Genomic DNA, 23,960 nt, shown 5'->3' on the forward strand with positions numbered 1-23,960 from the left:
ATGGCACCCACATCTCTGTATTTCATACAGAGACATACTCCAAAAGTGTTCCTGTATGTTATGGTAGTATACAGCCTTCACAGTGAGTCATGCCATCTGATTTAGGATTTTGTTTAGATTGACATCAAAGCACAGAGCACCTTTCGATTTCTACTTTTATACCAAAAGTTAAAATTCAGAAATGTTTTGAAAGTCACCTGACAAAATGTGCATGTATATAAAACATAAACTGAATGAATGAATCCACAGATCACAGAACTTAAGCCAAATGCACATTAAGCATGTTAGTAATACGATCAAACAAAAAGGACATGCTGATTTATTGAAGAATGAGAAACAAAAATGACTTGCAGTTGACAATGTGCGATAAATTGGTATTTTTTTAACAATACAAAAAATCTGTTACACAGGCATACAGGTGATGGTTTTTCTGTGAATTTTAATTCGCCAGTAAACTCAACATCCAGTGTTGAATAACTTGCTAATAAACGCAATCATGCTACCTTATTCTGACCACCAGTAGGAGCTGACAAATGTAACAAAAGCCTTTATAACTGTACAGAAAACAGCTGATTTACGTGTTTGTGTATGCATGCAAATACATAATGTTCTCAGTTATATTTTTCTCGATTACTGACCAAACAAATCTGATAGAGTAGTTTATAGTTTTCTGACATCTACCTTTGGCAAACATTCCTCATCTGTGACACTGCAGCTCTTCCAGAGAGGCGGCCGCGGCACTCCACCAACGTCACTCTTACGTAAGGCAGGTTGATTTGAAGAGCACTGCCCTGTACAACAATAATGATGGCTGGAAATGTTGTACAGATGACATGGATTTACCTAAGAAAAATCTGGCTCAAAGGGAGCACTGACATTAATAAAGTCTGAAACATCCTTGTAATCTAAGTGGAAACTTCACAACACTGGGTAGAATATCGAAAAGGGGCTTGTTCTGTTGCATAGAAAACGTCTACAAAAGAGAGCAATATAACAAAGCACAAACATAAACAGCTTACATGTGAGCCTGAGAGATGAGTTCTTAAACAGAGCCAGGGACAAATCTAATTCAATTCACACAACATTCCTTCATAAAATGATTTCTGATTACTTAAGACACACTTAAATAAATACATATTCTCTGGTAACATGTCTAACCTGAAATACATTTGTCCCAAAACTTTGCTACAACTTTATGGTCCAACTGCACAGAACTGAAATGTCTGGCTGAGAGTAAAAGTGAGAAGAAAAACTGACACACACTGGCAATACTTCCAAAATACACTTTAAAATCTGAAATTATGAAGGAATTTATAGGGGCTGGATGATTCTCGTGTTTCACAATGTAACTCAACTCCCATGATTCTTTGTGTAATTTCAAATCTGTAAGCAATACAGAAACTCCATGAGTAAGTGGTAGTAAAAGATAACAAATTTACCATCAAGGTATTAACATTGTAAAACAAAGTAAAACACTAGCATATAAAACAAAAGGCAACAGATACTCCTCCATTTGAATGCTGAGGGTAGTGTAGGGTTGTGTTTCAGGGTAAGAGGGGGTGGGGGTGGTGGTCCCTTGGCTCAGCGTGAGAGCGTCTGCCTGGCCATGTCCCAAGAATCAGAGTAGCCTGACTCTAGTTTAGTGGCGGGGCACTTAGGCCTCAAAGCGCTTTGGGCAGACCATTGGGGCGACGAGGGTCCACATGTAGAGGATGAGACAGACCCAGCAGGAGACCATCTTGAGCCAGAACACTGACCAGCTCCCGTCTAACAGCTTCTCAATCTTATGGCCATCATAACTGCAAATGTAAGCAAACAATTAGAGAACTTAGCAACGACTACAAGACTCATTAGCTAAATCGTCCAATATTTACACCAGCTAGATGCTAATTTAAGTTTTGTCTGTCTGCTTTTTTAGGTTCAGTAGGTAGCAGTTTCTTCTTTTTTTCTCTGAAAAACTGCCGGCTGCTGCAGCAGAAATAAATTCTACGAGAGTGAAACAAATATACAATGAGCTGAAATATGCTATAAAAGCTCCATGGAGGGAACGGCAGAGCCAGGTGAAAATTCCCTGTATGTTTTTCACCATGAGTTAAACTTTTCCATGGTAATTTGATCCATAGTTATAACAAAACAATTGATTATAGCCACTTTAAACCCAATTGAGACAATACTAAAAGACCTGCAACCTTATCCTTAATCTTATCTTAATTAGAAAAAAGTCACTGCAGATAATTTTCTTATCTGACATTTTAATTTGTCACATTAACAATGGCTCATACCATTAAGTGTCCTAGAATAACACACCAGGACCCTTGAAACGGCTTATCAAAACGTAAAGCAGTCCTTATTGATATTATTTAGTATTATTAATAGTTTGAGAAATATTGTTAGCGAAAGGATAAATAGATTTACTTTATAACCCTTATTTTTTTCAAGTAAAATGTGGGTTTTTTTCAGTTGACCAAACAAATAATCATCCTGTGATCAGATAATTTTACACACATTGCTTGTTTCAAGTTGGTTATATTTAATCTACATTTAATGAACTAAGTGAGGTCTGCTTAGTTCAGTCTGATCATCCACAGTTACTGGATACATGTACACATGCATACTCATATATGTCCGAGCATCGTATTACAGTACAATCTGAGCATCACTTACTGGAACCAGTTGGTGACGGTCATCATGACATAGAGGGATCCCAGGAAGAAGACAGAATGGAAGTAGGAGTAGCTGTAGATGGTTCCTTCTCTCTCATCATACATCACGTCTTGGCCTCCACCAGTGTTCTTCTCATCATAGTCATCTAAAAAGCACACATTAAATGATTCAAAGAGGATGTGAGGTAGAAACACTTTGAATGTGACAAATAGCTTTGTAACACTGATGTCACATTCTGGACTTGCTGATTTTAATCACATGCAACTCCCAAATAGCAAAATTATAAAATAATAAATTATAATAAATATAACTTTGTTTTATTTCCAGCAGGCGGCAGTGTCAGCCTTCCCACAATTCCACTTTGCTGTTGGTCCTGCTTCACTGTGTCACTCTACCCTCCTAGTAACAGTGACATCATCTATGTTTGCTGACCAATACTTTCTCACCATGCTCAATCTGGCTGAGGAATAGCAATGAGCATAGCCCCTCTGTGTGCAAACACTACGGCCGGGTACATATGCATACACACTGAACAGGCTGGAGTGGCAGGGGGGAGAGAGGGGGAGTAATAAAACAAGACGTGACAGTGAGGGGAATATTTTTTGACTTTTCTCACCCGTGTCATCTCCAAAACAGAAACAGCAGCGAGCTCTCTGCAGGATAAAGAGAAAAAAACATACAGGTTACCACCAAACTGGCATAGACACACATCTCTCTTGTGTCCAATTAGTTTAATTTGATAAGGACGTCTAATTAGAAGTGTCTGGTCAGTGGGGTTTTAAAGTCCTATTAATCTGTTAAACTGAACACCCTAGTGAGATCTGAATATTTGTGTGTACCTCAATCTCTGGCTCGCTGTTCCTACACACTCTGAGCGCTGCAGAGCTTCGCCTGGTGGTGGACGTCAGGCTAGAGGGAGTGTGGAGAAAAAGACAGAAAAACAGATGGAGGGAGAGGAAGGTTGTCATTTACTAGGTATTTTTCCTTTAATTTGAAGTTTCACATTGCTGCAGAGTCTAATTCCCTCTCCTTCAGGGAACGACCACAAGAGACATGATGCCTCCACCTGATGGGAAACACATGTGAACAAACGAAAAAAAGCCAAAGCTCTCCTCTCTCAGACCCTTCACAGCCAACCATGCACTGCCTCTCCAGAGTCACATCCAATCAAAACCACCCCGTCTCTGTCGCTACAGCCTGCCATGAAATGCATTTCTTTCAGTCATCATTACATAGAACAGAACTTATGTTAATAGGTTTGGCGTGAATCCTTTACACAATCTCTCAACTCTTTAAATTTAATGATATAGAACTAAAAAGAGGTACATTAAAAGGGAAACTTGGCTTGTATTTATGTAGACATTGAGATCAGGAAAAAGGAGAAGCAAGGATTGTGGGTGTGTGTGTGTGTGTGTGTGTGTGTGTGTGTGTGTGTGTGTGTGTGTGTGTGTGTGTGTGTGTGTGTGTGTGTGTGTGTGTGTGTGTGTGTTTGTGTTTGTGTTTGTGTATGTCTTACCAAGAGTAAAGGATGCAGCAAAAAAGTATAGCGGTTCCAACAGCGGTGACAATCCTCTTGTCACTTTCCGTCCCAGAGTCGAAGGGAAACACACACACAGTGGTGTTCTTACCATCTCTTTCCACAACTAGAAGGAAAGAATGTACAGACAGAGATGGATGAAGCAAAAGAACAAGTAGAGGGAGTATTGTAAGGAGAAGATATATTGCGAAAGATGCAATGAGTGTGTGTGTATTTTGGCACAGTGTATCGGGAGCATGAAAATGGACACATGGTGCTTTGTACTTACTAAGTTGCACTAACAGCAACAATAACAGTGTACTTAAGTGTTACTTGGGAAGCATGTGCTCATATTAAATATTTATGGTAAGATTATCTTTAAAATAGCATCTCAGCATATAATATTATCTTGACAGCTTCTGTGGAAATAAGAACAATATAGGGATGGAAATGTACCTCAGACTCTACAAAGTGATCACAACTTTCTCTACAGCCTCAAGTTAAACTCTTTATCATAAAGATATTTATCCCTCATCTTAGACTAGCCTCATTATATTTTCTTGGTTTATGTTTTTCACACTTGAGTGTAACATAACAAGGATTCACAGAACAGATGTGCAGGATTCTTATCTGTTATGATAACATTGAACATTTGACTTTCAAATCTGGGTCCTCAACCGTAACAGAACAGAAATATGATTTTTGGCTTCTGAAAGTTAGCTGTTCCCCTTTACTTAACGTGTGTGTTTTACTGTCTCCATTATTTGTGGTTAATTTGAACCAGATGATTTACAACCAAAATGTATTACTAAGTCACTGTTGATGATAGGAACACAAAAATGTAGACATTTCTTCAGAGTTCTTTATTTAACTTGCACCAGTTACACCATTTTCATCACTACCAATGAAAACCATGCTAATCTGAAAAAGCAATAAAACTCAGGCCACTTTAACAACTAGTTTTTTCTTTGGTTTTCCATTTTAAAAGGAGCAGTGTGTGCTATTGGTGGCATTTTAAAGTGTAGTTTGTAATGGCAAATTTAGGTTTGAGTATACTGTGTGATTTATACTTATGTTTATGTTAAGACTGGTGAAGGGCTTATGTCTACAGGCCAGGTGCAGGAAGGAAAATAACTTCTCCCCTCTAACCTTCATGCCCCCTCTGTTGACCTGACCCTCCTATACGCCAGTATAGATAGTAAATTAGAGCAGAGTCTGCAGACACTGAAATGTAGCCTTGACCACCCTGTCTAGGCTCTGTGTGATCCTGTAAACCTCTGCCTCTTTCTTACAAGAAATAAAATACCACAAAGGCACTCTTTGTCATTTGATTGTTATTTCAACGCTGACTTTGGATCTCATCTCAGGACATCGATAGATAGATAGTATTATTTCCACCACAATTTGGCGTCACGAATAGGATCCATAGAAGCAGAATGCAATCAAATTAACAAACATATGCTCACTCCTCCCTTTCCAAGTCCTCCATCCATACCACAATAACACTGCTTTGGGAGCAATGAAAGTCATAAGGCGACAGGCTGTTCATTGGGGATCCACTCGACGACTTAAAATGGATGTGAAAACAAAGTTTCACAAGCGTGTCTTAGAACTAAGATGGCCTTCAGGTAACGTAAAAATGTGAGGCTCTCTCTGTAGAAACATGGCGATGCTACATGCCTGACGCCCTGACGAGGACCAGCTCCCTATGTAGATATGAAGGACTCATTCTAAGCTAACAAAAACACAATTCTTATTTTCAGGTGATTATGCCCTAATGAAAACATAGTTTATATATACTCCATTTTTGCTAATAGATCCCTTGAAATGCTACACACTGGCCCTTTAAAACACAATTATCTAATCAATAGATGTTCACTTGTTTTGTGGTCAGTTTTTCTGTCTCAGCCAACAAAACTGTTCTGCTTTTATAACAAGGCAGGAGTCCAATCCGCAGTGTCCTTAAAACCAATCAACCTTACTATATTTTCAATCAAAGTATATATTTTTATTGATTACTGTTCCATTCCTAAGTGTGACATGGTCCTACTGCAAGAGTTGTAAGAGGAGCAGCTGTGTAAATGCCAGCCTGGTAGTTAGACTATCAGAACCGTCATGTTTAACATGTTGTTTACTACAGCATTAATGAGCCTAACCCATGACTCAACATAAATAAAACCTGTTGATCGCAACCAACAATGGCTAAAACTACTGGGTGGAGATGGGTGTTCGGTCTTACTCACTTTCTTTTGGTTTGCTGGAGAAGGCTGAGAAGGTGAGGTACATGACGTACACACTGATGACTCCTGGCTGCAGCAGGCCTGACTTGGGCTGCACTACAGGGACACAACAACGGTTAATAAAGGATTTAAATATCACTGGGTCTACCGACAAGAAATTTGTGAGTTGGTGCAAATATATTTAACAAAATAGTGTAAGTATTGTCGCTAACAGTCTTACTTGTCGTTACTTTCCATCATTATCTCAAATGTGTTGCTATTTGTGAATTACGCTTTGTGATAAGCATTGTAGCTTTCTATAAATGGCATCTAAATGCAATTGCTCATATTTTCATTTGTATTACACAGTCAAATTAGATCATTTGCTTGTGCGCACAGGTCCTCACGTTTTTGTATGAATGGGGAGATGGCCAACAGGGAGACAATGAGGCACAGGCTGCCGTTGATGCCCAGGAAGACCTTGTTAAGTAAACAGGCCTCGGAGTCAGTGTAGAACACACCCATGAAGACCAAGGCCGCTACGGCACCGCTGAACAGCATCAGAGTCACGAAGGCCAAAGCTGCGTACCACATACGATTATACTCAACTCCTGAACTCCTGCAGACAGACGGACACAGAGAGAGAGAGAAAGAGAGAGAACAGACAACAGAAAGGAAAAAACACAGGATGAACAAGGGTAACGTAAATTTAATAAGAAAAGAAGATCAAGTAAACGGGAAAAAAGCAAGAAAACCGACACAGGAGGGATTGGCCTAAAGAAAAATTCAAAGAAAGAGAAAGTTATGTTAGTGGATTATTTCTGCACCCTGATGAGATAAGTGCTTTCACATCCATTTAACAGGTTGGGAAATTCAAGGTTTTTCTAAAAAACTAAATAAAGTGGGTACAAGTGCAAATACCAATACGCGTTTAGAAGTTTGGTTTTACTGCATTGGTTACTAAACCATTTGAAGTTTTTGAAGCAATCTGCTTTGGTATGTGTGTGTCTGTGTGGGAGGGGAAGGGGAAACTGAGTGCACACTCCTAAACCATGTGCATCCTGTGAATCTGCTCAGGGCCAGCTGCTGCCAAGCCTCCCCTCCGCCCACAAACACAAAAATCCCTCTTTCCCTAACTTTATTTGTATTCTTTATTTACTTAAGGTGAGCTAGGGTTAGGGTAAGGGTTAGACAGAAGCAGAGAGAAGACATGTTGCTCTCACCAGTTTGTGTTCCATCTATGTGCAAACTCCACCAACAGCATGAGCTGGATCAGCAGGAAAACGGACCCGCCAGCTGCTGCTAAGTAGCGCCACACTGTGGCATTGAAGAGTGGGAGAGACAGAGAAGTTGTTTTAGAGATGACAAGACCTTACAGCAGATATTTGGTACTTGTTGCACTTCATGCTGCGGGATTATATTCAAACAACAGATAACATGGCAGGTTCCTTTTAGAAGATGGACTGAAAGACAGTTAAATTATTTTAAAAAAGCAATGCTTGTTACTTCCACTCTTTTCTTACTTTTCTGTGTCTTCAACTTTTTGCCACAGACAGAGGTGGATATACAGTACATGTATTTATGATTTATAATACAATGAATGTTAAATATATTATGAATACCAGCTTTAAAAAAGATGGCAGCACTGTAGGCTCACTATCGAGTGTTTTCTCTTTACCTTCCAGAAAAGTTTCCTCCTCCGGGAGGAAGAAGCCTCCAGCGCAGCATGCCACCAGCACAACAAACTTCACCAACCAGAACCTGACATTTAAATCAGTCATAGCGTTAAAGGGTGTACATTTGATTGAAAATAAAGAAACTAAATAACATACAAAACAATGACTCCTGACACAGAACAGCTTCAGCATGACTCAGATCAGAATTTTTATGTACAGTATCAGGGGTAGACATACATAGTTTAATGAACCCCAAAAATACTTATAAACATTGCAGGTGTCCAAGATAACAGGTGCTTATGTTTATAACATAATGATGCTCAGGAATTCTATTCAGAGATCACTTAGTTGTAATGCTAAAGGATAAGACTGTTTGCTTACAATGTCTTGTGATATTCAAAAGGTACTGAACCCTACTAATGCCGGAGTCACAGATGAGCACTAATTGAGGGTTGCAACTTTACATTTTAGGTGAATTTAAATTGATTATTGACTGGCGGGGAAAAAGGGAGAAAGAAAGAGTAACAAGGCCTTCTTACCCGTTGTGCACGGCCGCCCTCCATCCTGTGCTGTTGTTGATGCGAATGGTGAAGAGAGCGAAAAATAAGAAGAAGCAGGCCATGCCGAAGCACACCTTGTAGACGGCAGAGTAGCCAACCAGAGTTTTGCAGTTATCCCCTGCATTCATCTTCTCACACAACTCCTTGTAGAAGGGAATCTGATTGACAAAATCACAAACCCAAAACACTTGGATTAGATCATTATTGAGTTGAACCCCCCCACCTCTGCTCATGTTTGTCTTAATGCGAGGCCTCAGATAAAAGGCCCAGTAGCTTCCCTTCTGAGCGTCACGCCTCTAAAGGAGCAGAAAAAGAGAACAGGCAGCAACAACAACCCCTCTTTCTCTCCATGAAGCCTTCTTTTATTCCTCGTTCTCTACAGGCTGTTAGAGGGGCCTTACAACTAACTGTCAGTGTACCCAAACAAAAGACACAGATGAATAAATTAACCGCCTTTTGTCAGCAAGTCAGAGGGATTGGGAACAGCGAAAAGAAGAGAGAGCATGAGAGAAAGATTGGCAGATCGTCCTAAAATAAATACATAAAAATGTATTTCGACAGGAAAACTGGAATGAGTAGATAAGGACTTTGCTGTGGCCTTCAACAGGAAGTGCTTCAGTGGCTCAATGCCAAGAGAAGAGGCGACCTTCGCAAAGATAAGGTCAGAAAGAATGCTCAAATATCTATCCCCTCCTCTGATGCCCCTTGACTTTAGATACGTGAATCAAAGTCAAATACAAGAGCTGCTTTTCAAACACAGATCATGTTTTTTTAAAGAACTAAAGACATTTTCTTTCAGATTATAAATTATTTGAGTTGGCTTTTCTAGTTATTGGCAGATTTTTGGTCCCTGAGGTTGTACACATGGGTGAGACGCCAGCAGATTGAGTTGTCATTACCTCAGTGTGCACCACAGTCCAGGCCAGATCACAACATAGAGTAAAAAGCCCATTTTGGAGCTTTTGTCTCACGTTGAGGACCAGATTAGCATGTCCATGGCCTAGTGATTAAGAGGGAAGGGGGCCGGCTGTTTCAGACAGATGTAAATCTCTTCAGAAAAGACCAGCACTCTCGTACGCACAATGGCTGCTCTCTTAGCCGGGACTTCCCACTGCGCTCAGTGTGTGACTGGCAGTGTGCATGTAAACGTGTATATACGTGTGTGTAGCTCAGCAGGCTTTGCATGGGGCCATCAGAGGCCATTTTGTGCCTGGATAGACACTTTTACAGGGTTGTCGTCTCACAGGGAGACACACAGTCGGGAGTCGTTTCAATACTGTACAGTAAACACTGGGGGAGAAAACAGCAGAGGAAGATTGGTGGAAAAATATCAGTCTTCAAATAGCACTCTCATTTGAGAAAGCTTGCAGTCATTGCCATAGTAACAAAAACAGTCAGTTGTGGGTATTCTTCTCAGGCTTCCCAGTCTATTAAATGCTGATACAGCTACTGCACTGTATGGTTCCTCGTTACAGAGACATAATTTCTCAAGCTCAGATATGCAGCTATAAATATTAACTCAGACATTAGAGAAGTCAGGATGAAAAGGCGATGTATTACTACAGTCTCACCAAGATAACTATATTGTATCAGTAGCCACAGAAGCCTTCCAGTTGAGTTGGAATTTTTCAGAAACAAACCAAAGAAAAATTCTGATAATAATCCTGCATTATGTTGATTCAAAGAGGTAAGTGAGGGGAAAAACACATGAAAGCCTTGAAGATCAAAAGAGAAAGCAACAGGTCTCCTTTGTATCTCCTCCCAGCTTCAGAGGCTATGTGGGCGGTTAAAAGCAAAAGACTTCCAGCCTGAACTCCTGCCTCCTTCATAATGGCCCCACCTCTGAGAAGATACACATGGGATCTCAAGGAAAAATAGTGGGATGTCTGCTTTGCCTGCAGCAACGTTATAAATCTTTAATTTTGCCTGTTGGCGATGACATGGTAACACTGTTACATTCTGTGAAAGTTTATTCTATTTACACCACAAAGCCAAACGCAAAAGTTGACTTACCTGACAAGAGAACATCCGATTTTAAAATATATGTGTGGAGAGTGTAGCCTTCAAATTCATTTTTTATCTCTTTCTTCAGTGGAAAAATAAGACATGACCTTATATTGATGTTTTGTCTTGTCTTGTCTCTACATGACTATGTCTGGAAATATCAAGAAGTATCTGCTTACGTGTCACAAATAACAGGGAATATATTTGTCAATATATCGACAATGTGTGAAGTGTGAAGTGTCTAAATCTATGTAACTTGAGAAATTATATAAATGGATACTGAGAGAGGAGAAAATTGCTCTCTCAGCCTGAAACTAGTTGATGATTCACGCTTTAAAATGTGGCATTTAAAACTCAGAAAGACACTCTCTTGTTCTATGTAACAGGATCTCTGCCACTGTTTCCTTTTCAGTTGTGCTCCATGTCAGCATGCGTTTTTACATGCTGTATCTACTGTCTAATGACAAAGGCTACTGTTTACTATAGCCTCTGAGCCGGCCACAACTAATGGCAGAATTAAGACTTAAAACCTGGGAACAGACCTATAACATTATTTCTATTATTACATTATTTTTCTGAAAATTTCCATAGATTTTGTATTCTTGACGATCAGGAGAAGCCTCCAAGATTTGCTGTTTTTTGTAGAGTTATTAAAAAAATATTTTGATAGACATCAGAAAATCACATATGTTGAACAAACAACATCTAACTGACTTTTATTTCCCTGCTGTCAACAGCAACTGGCCTAAGACCCAAATTATAACTATAATAAGCCTTATGAATGTATCACCCCCAGAAGTCAGCAGGCATGCTTCTTCCTACACAACTGCACACATAAGAAACCATGAGCTCCAACCTGAGTTGATCAGAGTAGATCTCATTATAAATTGTCATCACTTTACTACGGAAGCACTTATCTGTTAGAGGCTTTTAGGACTCAGAGTTTAAGAACCATTCCACTCACTCTCCTTTTTAAACAATGCTGATATGAAGCACAGATGAGCACTTTAATTTTCTCTCTGTAATAAACACTTTCAACCATAGACAATTCCAACTCTTCAATTATATTCCTAAATATACCTGTAATTTACAGTTGAAAGAGTGTGTACGTGTGTGTGTGTGTTTGTGTGTGTGTGTGTGTGTGTGTGTGTGTGTGTGTGTGTGTGTGTGTGTGTGTGTGTGTGTGTGTGTGTGTTGTGTTTAGAGTGATATTTTGCTGTGTGTGATTTTTGTACTTACATGGTCTCTGAACTCCTGCTCCACAGTGGGGGACATCATGATGACACAGATGATGGTGACCAGCAGGAAGTAGAGGGCGTACATGATTCGGGTCCCTGTGGACTGTTTGATCTTGGGGCAGCAGTTACAGCAGCACGAGCAGGCCGCTGAGCCGCAGCAGCAGGCCAGCTGCACAGAGAGAACAATGGAGAAGAGAGGGATGGGCAAATCATTACCATATCAGTATCAGCACTTTCCACACTTTATAAGCCATCTGATAATGATATGAAACAAGTATTTACGATACACGTGGATAAGGAAAGACCAGGTTTGTATGTGCATTTTGCAACCATCTCCCTCAGCTACAGAGGCTAAAATTATATTTTCCAGGAAGGGAACGGAGCAAATAAAAATCCCCCAAGATAATAATTTGCTTTAGCAACATTGAAATTAGTGAATGAGAGCAGTGGACAAAGAGTAAAAACCAAACCAAGTAACAAACAGACCAAAAATACAAATCCCATGGCCTCTTTTCTCTTTCTTTCGACCCTAAATTTAGTTAAAAACAACCTACAAAAAAATAGAAGAAAGAAACCTTGAACGGGAAAAGCAGTGAGGAAACTCAGAGGAGCGACAAGGGAGGGATATTCAAGGACGGACCAACATGCAATGTACAGAATATGAACAGAAATAGCAGTAGTAAAATACTACAGTTGGTTAAACCTTAGAAGTCAAAACTTAAGCACTATAGTCACTTTGAAACAGTTTAAACACAAATTGCTTCTATCAATTCATGGTTTAAAGTTAAAAGTTCGATGTTACAGTATTTAAGAGATTAGGGCTGTTGCACTCTCCATGGATACTTTGGTGTTTACAGATATGGTGAGTTTACCTTATGAAATGCAATATACAATTGAGACACCCCTTAATTAAATTTTTTTTTTTTTTAAAAACATAGTAAAAGGTGCATGGTAAAGCATTTAGTTTTTTGTTTTTTTAAAGTGGCATTATCTGATGCCTTCTGGTATATTTTCATCTTTCAAGAGCTTCAGCTTAAACAATCTTGGAACATCTACTACTGCAGGTCTGAGCCTGAAGACAAAATTTTGGCAGCTTAATGGACAGGGGGACACTTGCATTGAAGACATCCGCCTGAGTGTGTCTTTGCTCATTCATGGTTTCAATCACGAGCGACAGATCCTTCCCTCTCTTTCAGTGCCAGCTCTTGGTCGGTGCAGACAGTGTAGTCTTGTCCGAAAAACAGAGGCCTACTTTGTTTCTTCTGACAGGCCCTCATACAGCGGGACAGTCTCTAAAAGACGGCCCTGTGTTCTATTTAAGAAAGAGGAGGATCTATAATTATACAGTATTACGCCTTTCTGTAGCCGCCCCACCCTGCTTCTGTAAGCCTCCAACTCCTCGCCTGCAGAACATACACTGGTGTGGTGAGAGCTGAACTTCTAATGTGGTCTACCATTGAGGTGTGGCACACCATAGGGCTATGTTGGTGGTTCACTGCTGGAGGGCACACCATTTTCCTTTGTACGTTCTCCCCTTATAGGATGCAACTCATATTTTGCTAGTGATAAGCTAAAAGGTGCAGGTAGGAAGGTAAATGGTTAAAGAGGTTTTTGATCTACAGGGAAACCCCCCCCCCCCCCGTCTCTACGTAGTCATTATGGTATTAGGTGAAAGGGAAGGTGTTGGCAGGAAATGATGTACAGTGGGTAAAATAAGTATTGAACACGTCACCATTTTTCTCAGTAAATGTATTGCTATTGAAAAAAAGGTGTTATTGACATGACATTTTCACCAGATGTCGGTAACAACCCAAGTAATCCATACATACAAAGAAAACCAAACAAATAAGTTCAGAAATTAAGTTTTGTGTAATAAAATGGAATGACACAGGGAAAAAGTATTGAACACGATTACTGAAATTTATTTAATACTTCGTACAAAAGCCTTTGTTGGTAATGACAGCTTCAAGACGCCTCCTGTATGGAGAAACTAGTCGCATGCATTGCTCAGGTGTGATTTTGGCCCAATCTTCAAATCTTGAAGATTCCGTGGGCCTCTTCTATGAACTCTGATCTTTAGTTCTTTCCATAGATTTTCTATTGGATTCAAGTCAGGTGATTGGCTGGGCCATTCTAGCAGCTTTATTTTCTTTCTCTGAAACCAATTGAGAGTTTCCTTGGCTGTGTGTTTGGGATCATTGTCTTGCTTAAATGTCCACCCTCGTTTCATCTTCATCATCCTGGTAGATGGCAGCAGAGTTTTATCAAGAATGTCTCTGTACATTTTTCCATTCATCCTTCCTTCAATTATATGAAGTTTGCCAGTGCCGTATGCTGAAAAACAGCCCCACACCATGATGTTCCCATCTCCAAACTTCACTTTTGGTATGGTGTTTTTGGGGTGATGTGACGTGCCATTTGACCTCCAAACATGGTGTGTATTATGGCATCAAAAGTTCAATTTTGGTCTCATCTGACCAGACTATATTCTCCCAGTATTTCACAGGCTTGTCTAAATGTTGTGCAGCAAACTTTAAACGAGCTTCAACATGCTTTTTCTTCAGCAATGGAGTCTTGCGTGGTGAGCGTGCATACAGGCCACGGCGGTTGAGTGCATTACTTATTGTTTTCTTTGAAACAATTGTACCTGCTAATTTCCAGGTCTTTCTGAAGCTCTCCACAAGTGGTCCTTGGCTCTTCTGATAATTATTTTCACTCCTCTGTCAGATACTTGCGAGGAGCACCTGGTCGTGGCCGGTTTATGGTGAAATGATGTTCTTTCCATTTCCGGATTATGGCCCCAACAGTGCTCACCGGAACATTCAGAAGTTTAGAAATCCTTCTGTAACCAATGCCATCAGTATGTTTTGCAACAATAAGGTTGCGAAGGTCTTGAGAGAGCTCTTTGCTTTTACCCATTATGAGATGTTTCTTGTATGACACCTGTAATGGAAATGTATATTGGTGTATGTATGAAGGTCTGACTCAGAAGGCCTGGAACCTTATAAGGAGTTATGCCCCAGGCCAGGTGCAGGAAGAACAACAACCAAGTTATTTTCTTTATGTCTCTCCTTTTGACACTTCTTGCTCCTTTTGACACATCTCTCTCCACCTGTTCTCTCTCCTTTTAGCTTCCTCCCCCCCTGTCTTTCTTTTATTCTCCTGCTTCCCATCCCTCCACCTGTTCTTCTTTCTCCTTTTGGCCTTCTCCCCCTATTCCTTCTTCTATCACCTATTGACCTATTTCCCTATTTGGTCTTTTTACTCAGGAGATGCTAATTCAGAACTGAGCCTGCAGACACTGATTTATAACCCTGGTCACCCCCTCTTTGTGGTTTTTCCTGCATATATACCAGGGGTGAACAGCCTTACACTTCAGTGCATTGCTTTGCAGGCTCCCTGTGATACTGTAAACCTCTGCCTCTTTCTTATAAGAAATAAAATACCTCAAGGACATTGATTTGTCATTTGATCATTATTTCAACGCTCATTGAGACTCATCTCGGGACATAGATAGATAGAGAGTAAATTGTTTTCCACCACACACCTTGGTAATGAGACACCTTTTTATAGGCCATCAGTTGGGACTGAACCTGCTGATATTAATTTGCACTGACAAGGGGCAGGATTGCTTTCTAATTACTGATAGATTTCAGCTGGTGTCTTGGCTTTCCATGCCTTTTTGCACCTCCCTTTTGTGTTCAATACTTTTTCCCCTGCGTCATTCCATTTTATTACACAAAACTTAATTTATTTGTTTGGTTTTCTTTGTATGTAGGGATTACTTGGGTTGTTACCGACATCTGGTGAAAATTTCATGCCAATAGCACCTTTAAAAATATATTTACTGAGAAAAATGGTGACGTGTTCAATACTTATTTTACCCGCTGTGTACTTCAGATTCTTTCTAATAAAAGTGAATACAAATGTATTTTATTGTTATGAGAAGCTCTCTGTCCCTCAAGAAGATCCCATCCATTCTATGAGTCAAAAAGATCTACCACACCAATTGACCTTCATATTATTTCGACACAACATCACCCTCAGTAACTGATTCAAACTGGTCGCTAGATACACACAGAGAGGCTTGGCCTTCTATCAAGCTCAAGGTGAAACTAGAATTATGCCTTGCGGTTGTATGCCACCATCAGCCAGTCATATAGCAGTTTACAACAATGTCTGTCCGAAGTGTCATCACTTCATTTTTTATGCTATTACATACATACATTTGTGTGAAATTGTCACGTTTAGTATAGGAATTCTTGAGGTATGGCCAAAAAATGTGCTTTGTGTGGTCACAGTGACCTTTGACTGAATGCTCAAGGCCTGAGATATTGCGTTCACAAGGATGGGCGGCCGTGAGGTCACATTGACCTTGACCTTTGACCTTTTATTTTAAAATATAATCAGATTTTCCTTGACTCAAGGTGGACATTTGTGCCAAATCTGAAGAAATTATCTCCAGGCGTTTCCCGGAGATATAATGCTCACGAGTAGGGAGAGAACGGACAACCTGCAAACTTGTTGCCTCGGGCCACATCATTCATTTTGCTCAAATCTTTATGCACACACCATTACATTTTTATAATCTATATATTCTCTGTTTTAGAACCGACTGGGGCATGTTTTGTTTTTATTAAATAGGATATAGTCAATTTAACAGTCAAGATAGACAGGAAATGAGGGTAGAGAGACATAAAGGGAATGACATGCAACAAAGGTCCCCGGCCACAACGGGCATCAAAATGAAATTCAGAGTCATACAAGTCCACAAGGACGCTCCACGTAGCAGTTCAAATGTTTTTCTCCTGACCTGCATCCAAGCAAGATCAGTTCAATTTGCCTTTCAGTCATAACAGTAATCTTAGCCCATGTCTGTGGGTCTGTGTCCTAAGCCGGGGTCTGTAACCTAGCCAGCGTGTGCTGATGTAGTAAAGCCAGTGTGCAACATTGTCTGATGCGTTGCGTTCCGCTCCAGATGCCAGTAATGTGCGGTATGCTGCAGACTCGTGGATCCACACAGGCACATGGTCAGGATCAAGTTATTCTCTGGCCACATGGCTCTGCCTCCCTGCTCTCTCTGTCCAGAGGATTCCCTCACTGCTTTTCTTGCCTGGAGCTGAAGAATGGCTACCAATAGTCTTGCCTTTTTTTATACAAGCTGTGTGGTGTTGGTTTGCTAGTTTCCTAAGTAGATTCCCATGTGAAACCAAACTCAATAACGTTTCCACCCAGTCCTGAGAAAAACATTGTTGCCTACTGCTCATGTTACAGAAGTAGAAATGAATGAAACAAAGAACAAAGAACTGCACCCTTTGGATCAGAAATCAACAGTGTTTGGCATCAGGGTAGCATTTTAATCCATCCTTCATAAGAACATCATGGTTCATGCCAATGTCAAAGTATGTGTGTGCCTTGCTGTTGTGTCCTTTATACAAAAAATGAAAGCATCCCAACTCTAAAAGTTTATTCAAGAACGAGTTAATAGATCAACATAAAAAAGGTTCACACGTAACTTCTTTATCAATACTGTAAAGCCGAAATAAGAACAGCAGAAAAATAGGTAATATCCTAAATTTGACATCCTCCTGCTATCTGCAAATACAAAGACTTATTTGATGCCAGATCAACGACGATAACGTGCAAACAATTAACCAATGCCTGAGACACCACAGAGGAGGGCATATGAAGAGGTTTGAAATTCTGCCCTCAAGGCCGCATGTGTTATTTCTGCATTTACGCACACACAGTCTTTATGTATGTGGCCCCTGGTCTCCATTTGACTCCACACATCTTAACAGGATAAGCTGTTTGCTTTGTCTCTGCTGGACCCACATGTCTTTCTCAATGGTCAATTAATCAACCACAACAGACTGAAAAAAAACAGGATGATTTAAGTTGTGAGAGTGTTTAGATTTCATTAGTCAGGGGGTGTTTCACCAGCGGACTGCACACAGTGAGGGGGCCAACGGCAAAACTGCAGCAGAATTGATGCAGGGAGGGGGAGCCAGGAGAGGGGAATGTCTCGAGGAATTCCACCATACAAAGATCCAAAAGGGTATCCATGGTAACCAACGCTGACCCTACCCACTTAATGGGCTATCCTACCCCTCCTCTGCTGCCCGCCTGCCCCACCAGCATGTCGACAGGTGGTCGGCGTGTCTGCAGTGTACACCCCTTCTATACTATCAACAGCAACCCCCAACCTTTGTGTCATTTTGCTATGACCACTTGCGAGATAAAACCTAGTCTAGCTTTACCAGATTTCAAATGAGCCAAGTCTCTCATAAACCCTCGGCTGAAGGCCTCAAGCCTCACTACACTGTGATGGTGGCACTCTCGAGAGACAAAGACGTCTATTTCTCACTCAGGCCACGTCCACACTAACCCATTTGCAAATGAATCCGCATATCTTTTTCTGCGTTTGCACCGAGCGTCCACACTACACAGCGTTTTAGGGCACCGAAAACGAATAAGTTTGAAAACGCTCCCGAGGACGGAGAAGTTTGAAAACGCCGCGTTTTCCTGATAGTGTGGATGACTGAAAACGAAGAAGTCCGAAAACGATGACGTAGGCACCGGCGTTCGCTATTTGATTGGTTCTTAGACGTTATGACGTGTCATTCCCTGATTCGTCACCCCCTTACCACTTGACTCCTTTCCATAAGAGAACAACAACAACAGCCTTGACACCGATCGACTACCAGGTTAATTCAACATGGAGAATGTGGTATTTGTTACAAATGTTTGTACATAGAAGTTCAAACATGTAGGGACTTAGGACCCAAGGGAGCACAGGTGACCCATGGCAACTGGTCTTTGAGATTAGAGGGGCCTTATCAGCCCTACAGAACGGACTAATGACGGACTTGTGTTGACCAGATGTATGGACCCAAAATCTAGTAAACTTTGTTTAATGACTGTTCATTTAAAGTACATGTACTGTCTGTGTGGGAGAGATAACTAGAGTTAGACCTGCAGTGTTGTAACTAAGCTTGAAAAATAAAACTTCTAAAAACTTCCACGAAATGTGGGTGGACATTTTTTATGGAGGAAGATTTTAGAGGAAGTTCTTAAGTGTCAAGCACGACGAGTATCAAGAGTAGTGTAATCTATTATCTGTAACCAAGCATTGTTGTCATCTAGTCTTTCTTCCTCTTGTTTTCTCCTTTTTGCCCTTTATTGGTTATCTTCAGCTGCCCTTTACTCTAAATCACTTATTCCCCAGCTACTCTCAGGCTTTTTAGGGGTCAAGAGAATGACCATACAGCTCAAAGGACACACAAAGGAATCCGCCTTACATAGAGAGGATGGACACTGGACACAGCAGTGAGTATACCCGTAGGAAATGAACCTAAATGCCATTCAAAATTAAGCTGCATGACCTTGGATGGTTCAACAATAACTCTTACCTACAACTAGATGCTTAATCAACAAACGTGACATTGTCTAATATGTGGACAATCCTAAAACCACATCTGTGACCTGTTTATCAGAGCTTTGATGATGATTACAATGTTTATTCCCTTCCTTCAATCTTATTATTCCCTTCCTACCATCTTATTATTCCCCACCAGGCAGTGATTAAAAGAATTGCAGTATTTAACAAACAGGAAATGGCAAGGGAAGCTGTAATCAAACATGCGGGTTAAGGCAGCACAGACACGGCTGCTTACGCAATACAAACAGGCCGATCGCAGAAATAGGTCACTCACTATATCACAGTAGGCAAAGAGAAAGGGAATCAGTAGGGCTAGACAGATATAGAGCTAGTTAAGGGATTTCTACTCCATCAACCAGTTGGGAAGTGAGATCAAGTCTGAGTGGAATACCTAGGAAAATCCCTAAAAAAATAAGTACTATTGGTAGCACAGTATTTGGCACCAGACTATAGAAGCAATCTGTTCCTTCTGTGGCTAGCAGGGATTCCCCTTTCTAAGATTTAAACAGAGGGAATTACTTTCATCAGCTGATTTAAGATATTGACTTCATGTTTATTAGTAGTGAAAGAGCAATAAGTTTTCAGAGGAGAAAAAAAGACAGACATGACTCATAACTGAGATGAGCACTGTCAAAACAACATAGTCATATTTATTCCCTGTCCTACTTTACTTGAGAACATTCTGCCTTACATAAGTAGACTATGCTGTAGATGGCTGCTTTGAAACTGAGGGAACTATCTGTTAGTTAGAGCTTAATCATAGGGGCCAGTGGATAGAGTTGACCAAAATGAATCATGAGAGCCCAACGTCTCAGTCGAAACTGCAAACGATACACACCCTCTTATCTCAAATTACAACAATGCATAGGGCTGAACGCAGCGGGGAGAACCCAGCAGGGTCGAGAAAAAAAGAAGGAAAAAAGCGGTAAACGCTAAATAAATAACTTTTTTTAAAATAGGACACAAGGCAGAATCTTTCTCATACTCAAGTTTGGTTTGCCCAAGCTCCAGTTCCTCTTATGTTGTGACCGACAGCTCCACTTTTGTTCATATAGCTAGGCAGCTGTATACACACAGCAAAAATGTATCACTGCTCTGTTTCCTATACACAAAGGGAAGGCTTTGCTTCTCTCTTGGCAAATACAGCCCCTAGCTACAACCAACAAAAAGGAACTTAAGTCCAATGGAAGTAAAAGAAAAAAAGACAAAGAAGAAGGTACAGTGAAGAGCGGTAAAAAGAGCCAGAAATGAAACAATCCCGTTCAGACGAAGAAGTCGGTCACGAAAATAACTAAAGGAAACAGACCAAACAAGAGAGCGTAGACAGTCAAAATACAAGGCAATATCACATCAACAGTCAACGTCATGCTGTGTTTAGCCAAAGGTCTGTTTCACTTCCCAAAGTGTATTTTTTTACTAGTGTGAAGCTTCAGAGCGCAACCGATAGCACACAAGATAATGTGCTTCCTAGCCAAAGCCCTGGGCTCAACTGATACTAGCAGCACCATGCTAAGAGGTAGCCGGCATTTCAGACGGTTACATCAGCACCTTCAAACCTCGCTAAAAAAATTACAGAGACAAGACATGGGAAGATGTGAAAAGGAGGAGTTTCAGAGGCAGAGTAAAGAGATTGCCAATGATGTGCCTGAGGGAAAACAAACTCCTGCTGCTGCTGACTAAAGCAAAATTCCTGAGCGGAGGCTGAAAATAGCAGACATGTCTCACATGGACACAGTTGACCACTTAGTCTCATTGTTTGTGATCAGAATTTTTGGATGGTGGGGACTGGTACAGATGTTTGGTGAACCTGTTTACTTGGGCTATAGTTGTACAGGTCAAGTGATTTTACAGACTGACACCAGTGTTGATGTTTGTTGCTGGGCTACAGATGAACGTTCAGGATTTCACAATATTTGTTGATATGGGAAATCTCATTAGTCAGTTGGCATTCTTAAGAACTGCAGAAATAGTGTTACCAGAAAATACACTGGAACTGCATCAATCATGGAATGTTTTTTTTTTTTTTAAAACATCAACAATAAAACATATCATGTCTACCATTCCCCATTTATCAAATGCTTTTGGCTATAACCGTTGCAGCACCCTGGGAAAGGCAAGACAGCCAAGGCATGGTGTCCTGGAGAAGAATGTGGAATGTCAAAACACCCTTTTTGCTTGCACATTCACAGAAGCCGGGGGCTAAGTGCTTGATGTCTTACTAAATTACACTTTAGCAGGACGGATGCTCGCTGGACCACAGTCTCTAGTATCCTCTAGGTCCTCTGAACTTATGTTCACTGCCAACGCTGTCTGTACCATGGCTTTGCTGCTTGAAACACCCACATGGTTTCAGTCCTGTCCCACACTTCGCAGCCAAGGCTTGCAGCGCTTTGGACAAAACTCAACATTAGCTAAAGCCTACCCCCCACCCCATCACAATATGGCATACATCCCTGATCCCACTGCGAAATTACAAGTGAGCTGCTCCCACACTGTGCCTGCTCCCCTCTCCGAAGCCAACCCAAACGCCCACCCTCCCTTACGTCCACCTCTTCACCACAGGAAATTAACAGACCACACATCAATTTAGGCTACTCTAAACCTCAAAAGGGGCACATATATGCACACTCAAGAAAAGCTAATTACAAGTTTACATATAGAAAGGGATGGGGACAAAACTAAATGGGGTGCCTGTGACAGGGATTAGCACACGAGCAGCGTACACAAAACTGATTTTATTGTTTGCCATTCTTAATCCTTCCCTGTTTCCATCTTCCCGTCTTTGGAAATAACAGGAAATAGAAGTGAGCTGCCTAAGAGGAGGGATGTGTCTGTGTAATTAAATTCCTGACCAGGCCAGCTCAGCAGTGGTAACCCTATAGTCCAAAAACAATCAGTTGGATGGAAAAAAGACACCCGGCTTTGAAGAAAATCCTTTCTTAATTTACATATAAACCCCTATACTGTCTGCAACTAAATTTAATTACAGCCCTCCAATAAAAGACACACAAACAATGAGACCACCAATTAGTTTCATGACTGGGTACTTTGTAGAATTATTTTCTTGATTAATCCTTTAATGTCTTAAAAGACAAAAAACTGGTTTTAGTCCAGCCAACAGTGTAAAACCGTTGGCTGGACAATGAAAACCAGGTGATACTTGCAATTCGGAAGCTTGAACTGTGACTTTAATGATAAATCAATTATCCAAATTGTTGTCAGTTGATATTCAATCGAAACATGAATGATCAACTTATGGTTTCAGCTCCAAAAGCAGCCTTGATATTTATAGTGGTGTATATAACATGGTTTATTGTAAGTAATTGTGCTTAAATTATGCAATTCTGAAAATTCAAACTGACCTCAAACATCTCAGAAACAAAGTCCTAACCATAGTATGTCTACAGGGGCTATAGCCAACTGTACAGTTAACCACCAAGTGAGTCTGCCTTTTACATTTAATTCTGCAACCATAATTTATTAGCCACAACCACTTAAGACACACAAGACTAAAATAAAACCATAACATTTATACAAGGATATGACTGAGACTCGTCGGTCTGGCCTGAAGCTGTTCAGCTGAGTTCCTCATCGATTGGAAAAGTGCAACTGTGCATTATTAAAAAAAGAAAACAAGAAAACCACAAGGCAGACTAGTTATGCAGACAAGACACGCCTGAGCTGTGTGAAACCACAATGTTGCACCGTTTCCATCCAACACATCTGTCAGATGACGGTACTGTACGTTTGGCTGATGTTTCTGTGTCTCTCTCTCTGTCTCTTTGTCTCCACTACAGTGAAGTCATTCAATCATTCCAGTGAGGGGATTATATCATCCTCACATGAATTGAATAACAGTGGCTGCTGACATGGCGGACGATGAATGGCTACAGATATGAGGCAGACAGTAAACAAGGCTGAAGTCGACGTTACACCGAGCTTAACGCTACATTGTAACGTGTCATTGATTTCTTTACAACCGTATAACACAAACAAACAAAACAACCAGCAGTAATCCGGTATGTGTTCCTCACCTGCGAGATGCAGCACGGCGTACACATTCTGCGGGGAGACAATAAATACAATCCGGTGAAGAGAGCGAGGTGATCGGCCGCTTTCTTCCTCAACGTGAAACAAAACCACCACACGAGAACGACGCGCCTGTCCTCCTCCTCCTCCTCCTCCTCCCTGTCTCTCCTCCTCCTCCCTGTCTCTCCTCCCCCTGCACATCACCAACAAAAAGCCAAACACAAAGCATATCTATGGATGAGATCCAAAGTGAGCGTTGAAATAACAATCAAATGACAAAGAGTGTCTTTGTGGTGTTTTATTTCTCATAAGAAAGAGGGAAGAGGTTTACTTCAAATTCCTTACCAAGCCATACAGCTCCACAATTAAGGGTGAATTGAACACACACTGCCCACAGTCTGTCAACATGCTGACCAGCCCCATGTACATTTTTATTCCTGTTCTATCTTTATTTTGTTGTTCTATCTTTTTATTTTGTTGTTGTATAGTATGTGTATTTATTGTCTGTGTCTGTGTAGTTGTATAGTATGTGTATTTATTGTCTGTGTAGTTGTATAGTATGTGTATTTATTGTCTGTGTAGTTGTATAGTATGTGTATTTATTGTCTGTGTC

General features: G+C 40.7%; 1 protein-coding gene across 1 annotated transcript; it reads right to left on the reverse strand.

The window, feature by feature from the left end:
* Positions 1–269: 269 nt before the first annotated feature.
* Positions 270–23,497, reverse strand: serinc5 (serine incorporator 5). The gene is made up of 12 exons (XM_054611695.1): positions 23,353–23,497; positions 11,879–12,046; positions 8,615–8,793; positions 8,078–8,160; positions 7,623–7,716; positions 6,807–7,018; positions 6,424–6,516; positions 4,181–4,307; positions 3,504–3,573; positions 3,281–3,317; positions 2,665–2,809; positions 270–1,799 (listed from the first exon to the last, which is right to left on the reverse strand). The coding sequence occupies exons 1-12, from the start codon at positions 23,377–23,379 to the stop codon at positions 1,655–1,657; spliced, it is 1,380 nt and encodes a 459-aa protein (XP_054467670.1). The 5' UTR covers positions 23,380–23,497; the 3' UTR covers positions 270–1,654.
* Between the last annotated feature and the right edge of the window lie 463 nt (positions 23,498–23,960).

The sequence above is a fragment of the Anoplopoma fimbria genome, chromosome 13 (genome assembly GCF_027596085.1).
Source record: "Anoplopoma fimbria isolate UVic2021 breed Golden Eagle Sablefish chromosome 13, Afim_UVic_2022, whole genome shotgun sequence".
Classification (NCBI taxonomy): domain Eukaryota; kingdom Metazoa; phylum Chordata; class Actinopteri; order Perciformes; family Anoplopomatidae; genus Anoplopoma; species Anoplopoma fimbria.

Bases quoted from the DNA above. Each gene is read 5' to 3' on its own strand.
- serinc5 (XM_054611695.1), bottom strand. From the start codon at position 23,379: ATGTGTACGCCGTGCTGCATCTCGCAG. The intron at 4,308-6,423 runs GTGAGTAAGACC...CTTTCCTTCTAG, and splicing joins CTCCAGCAAACCAAAAGAAA to TTGTGGAAAGAGATGGTAAG. The intron at 2,810-3,280 runs GTGAGAAAAGTC...TGTGCTTTTTAG, and splicing joins CTGTTTTGGAGATGACACGG to ATGACTATGATGAGAAGAAC.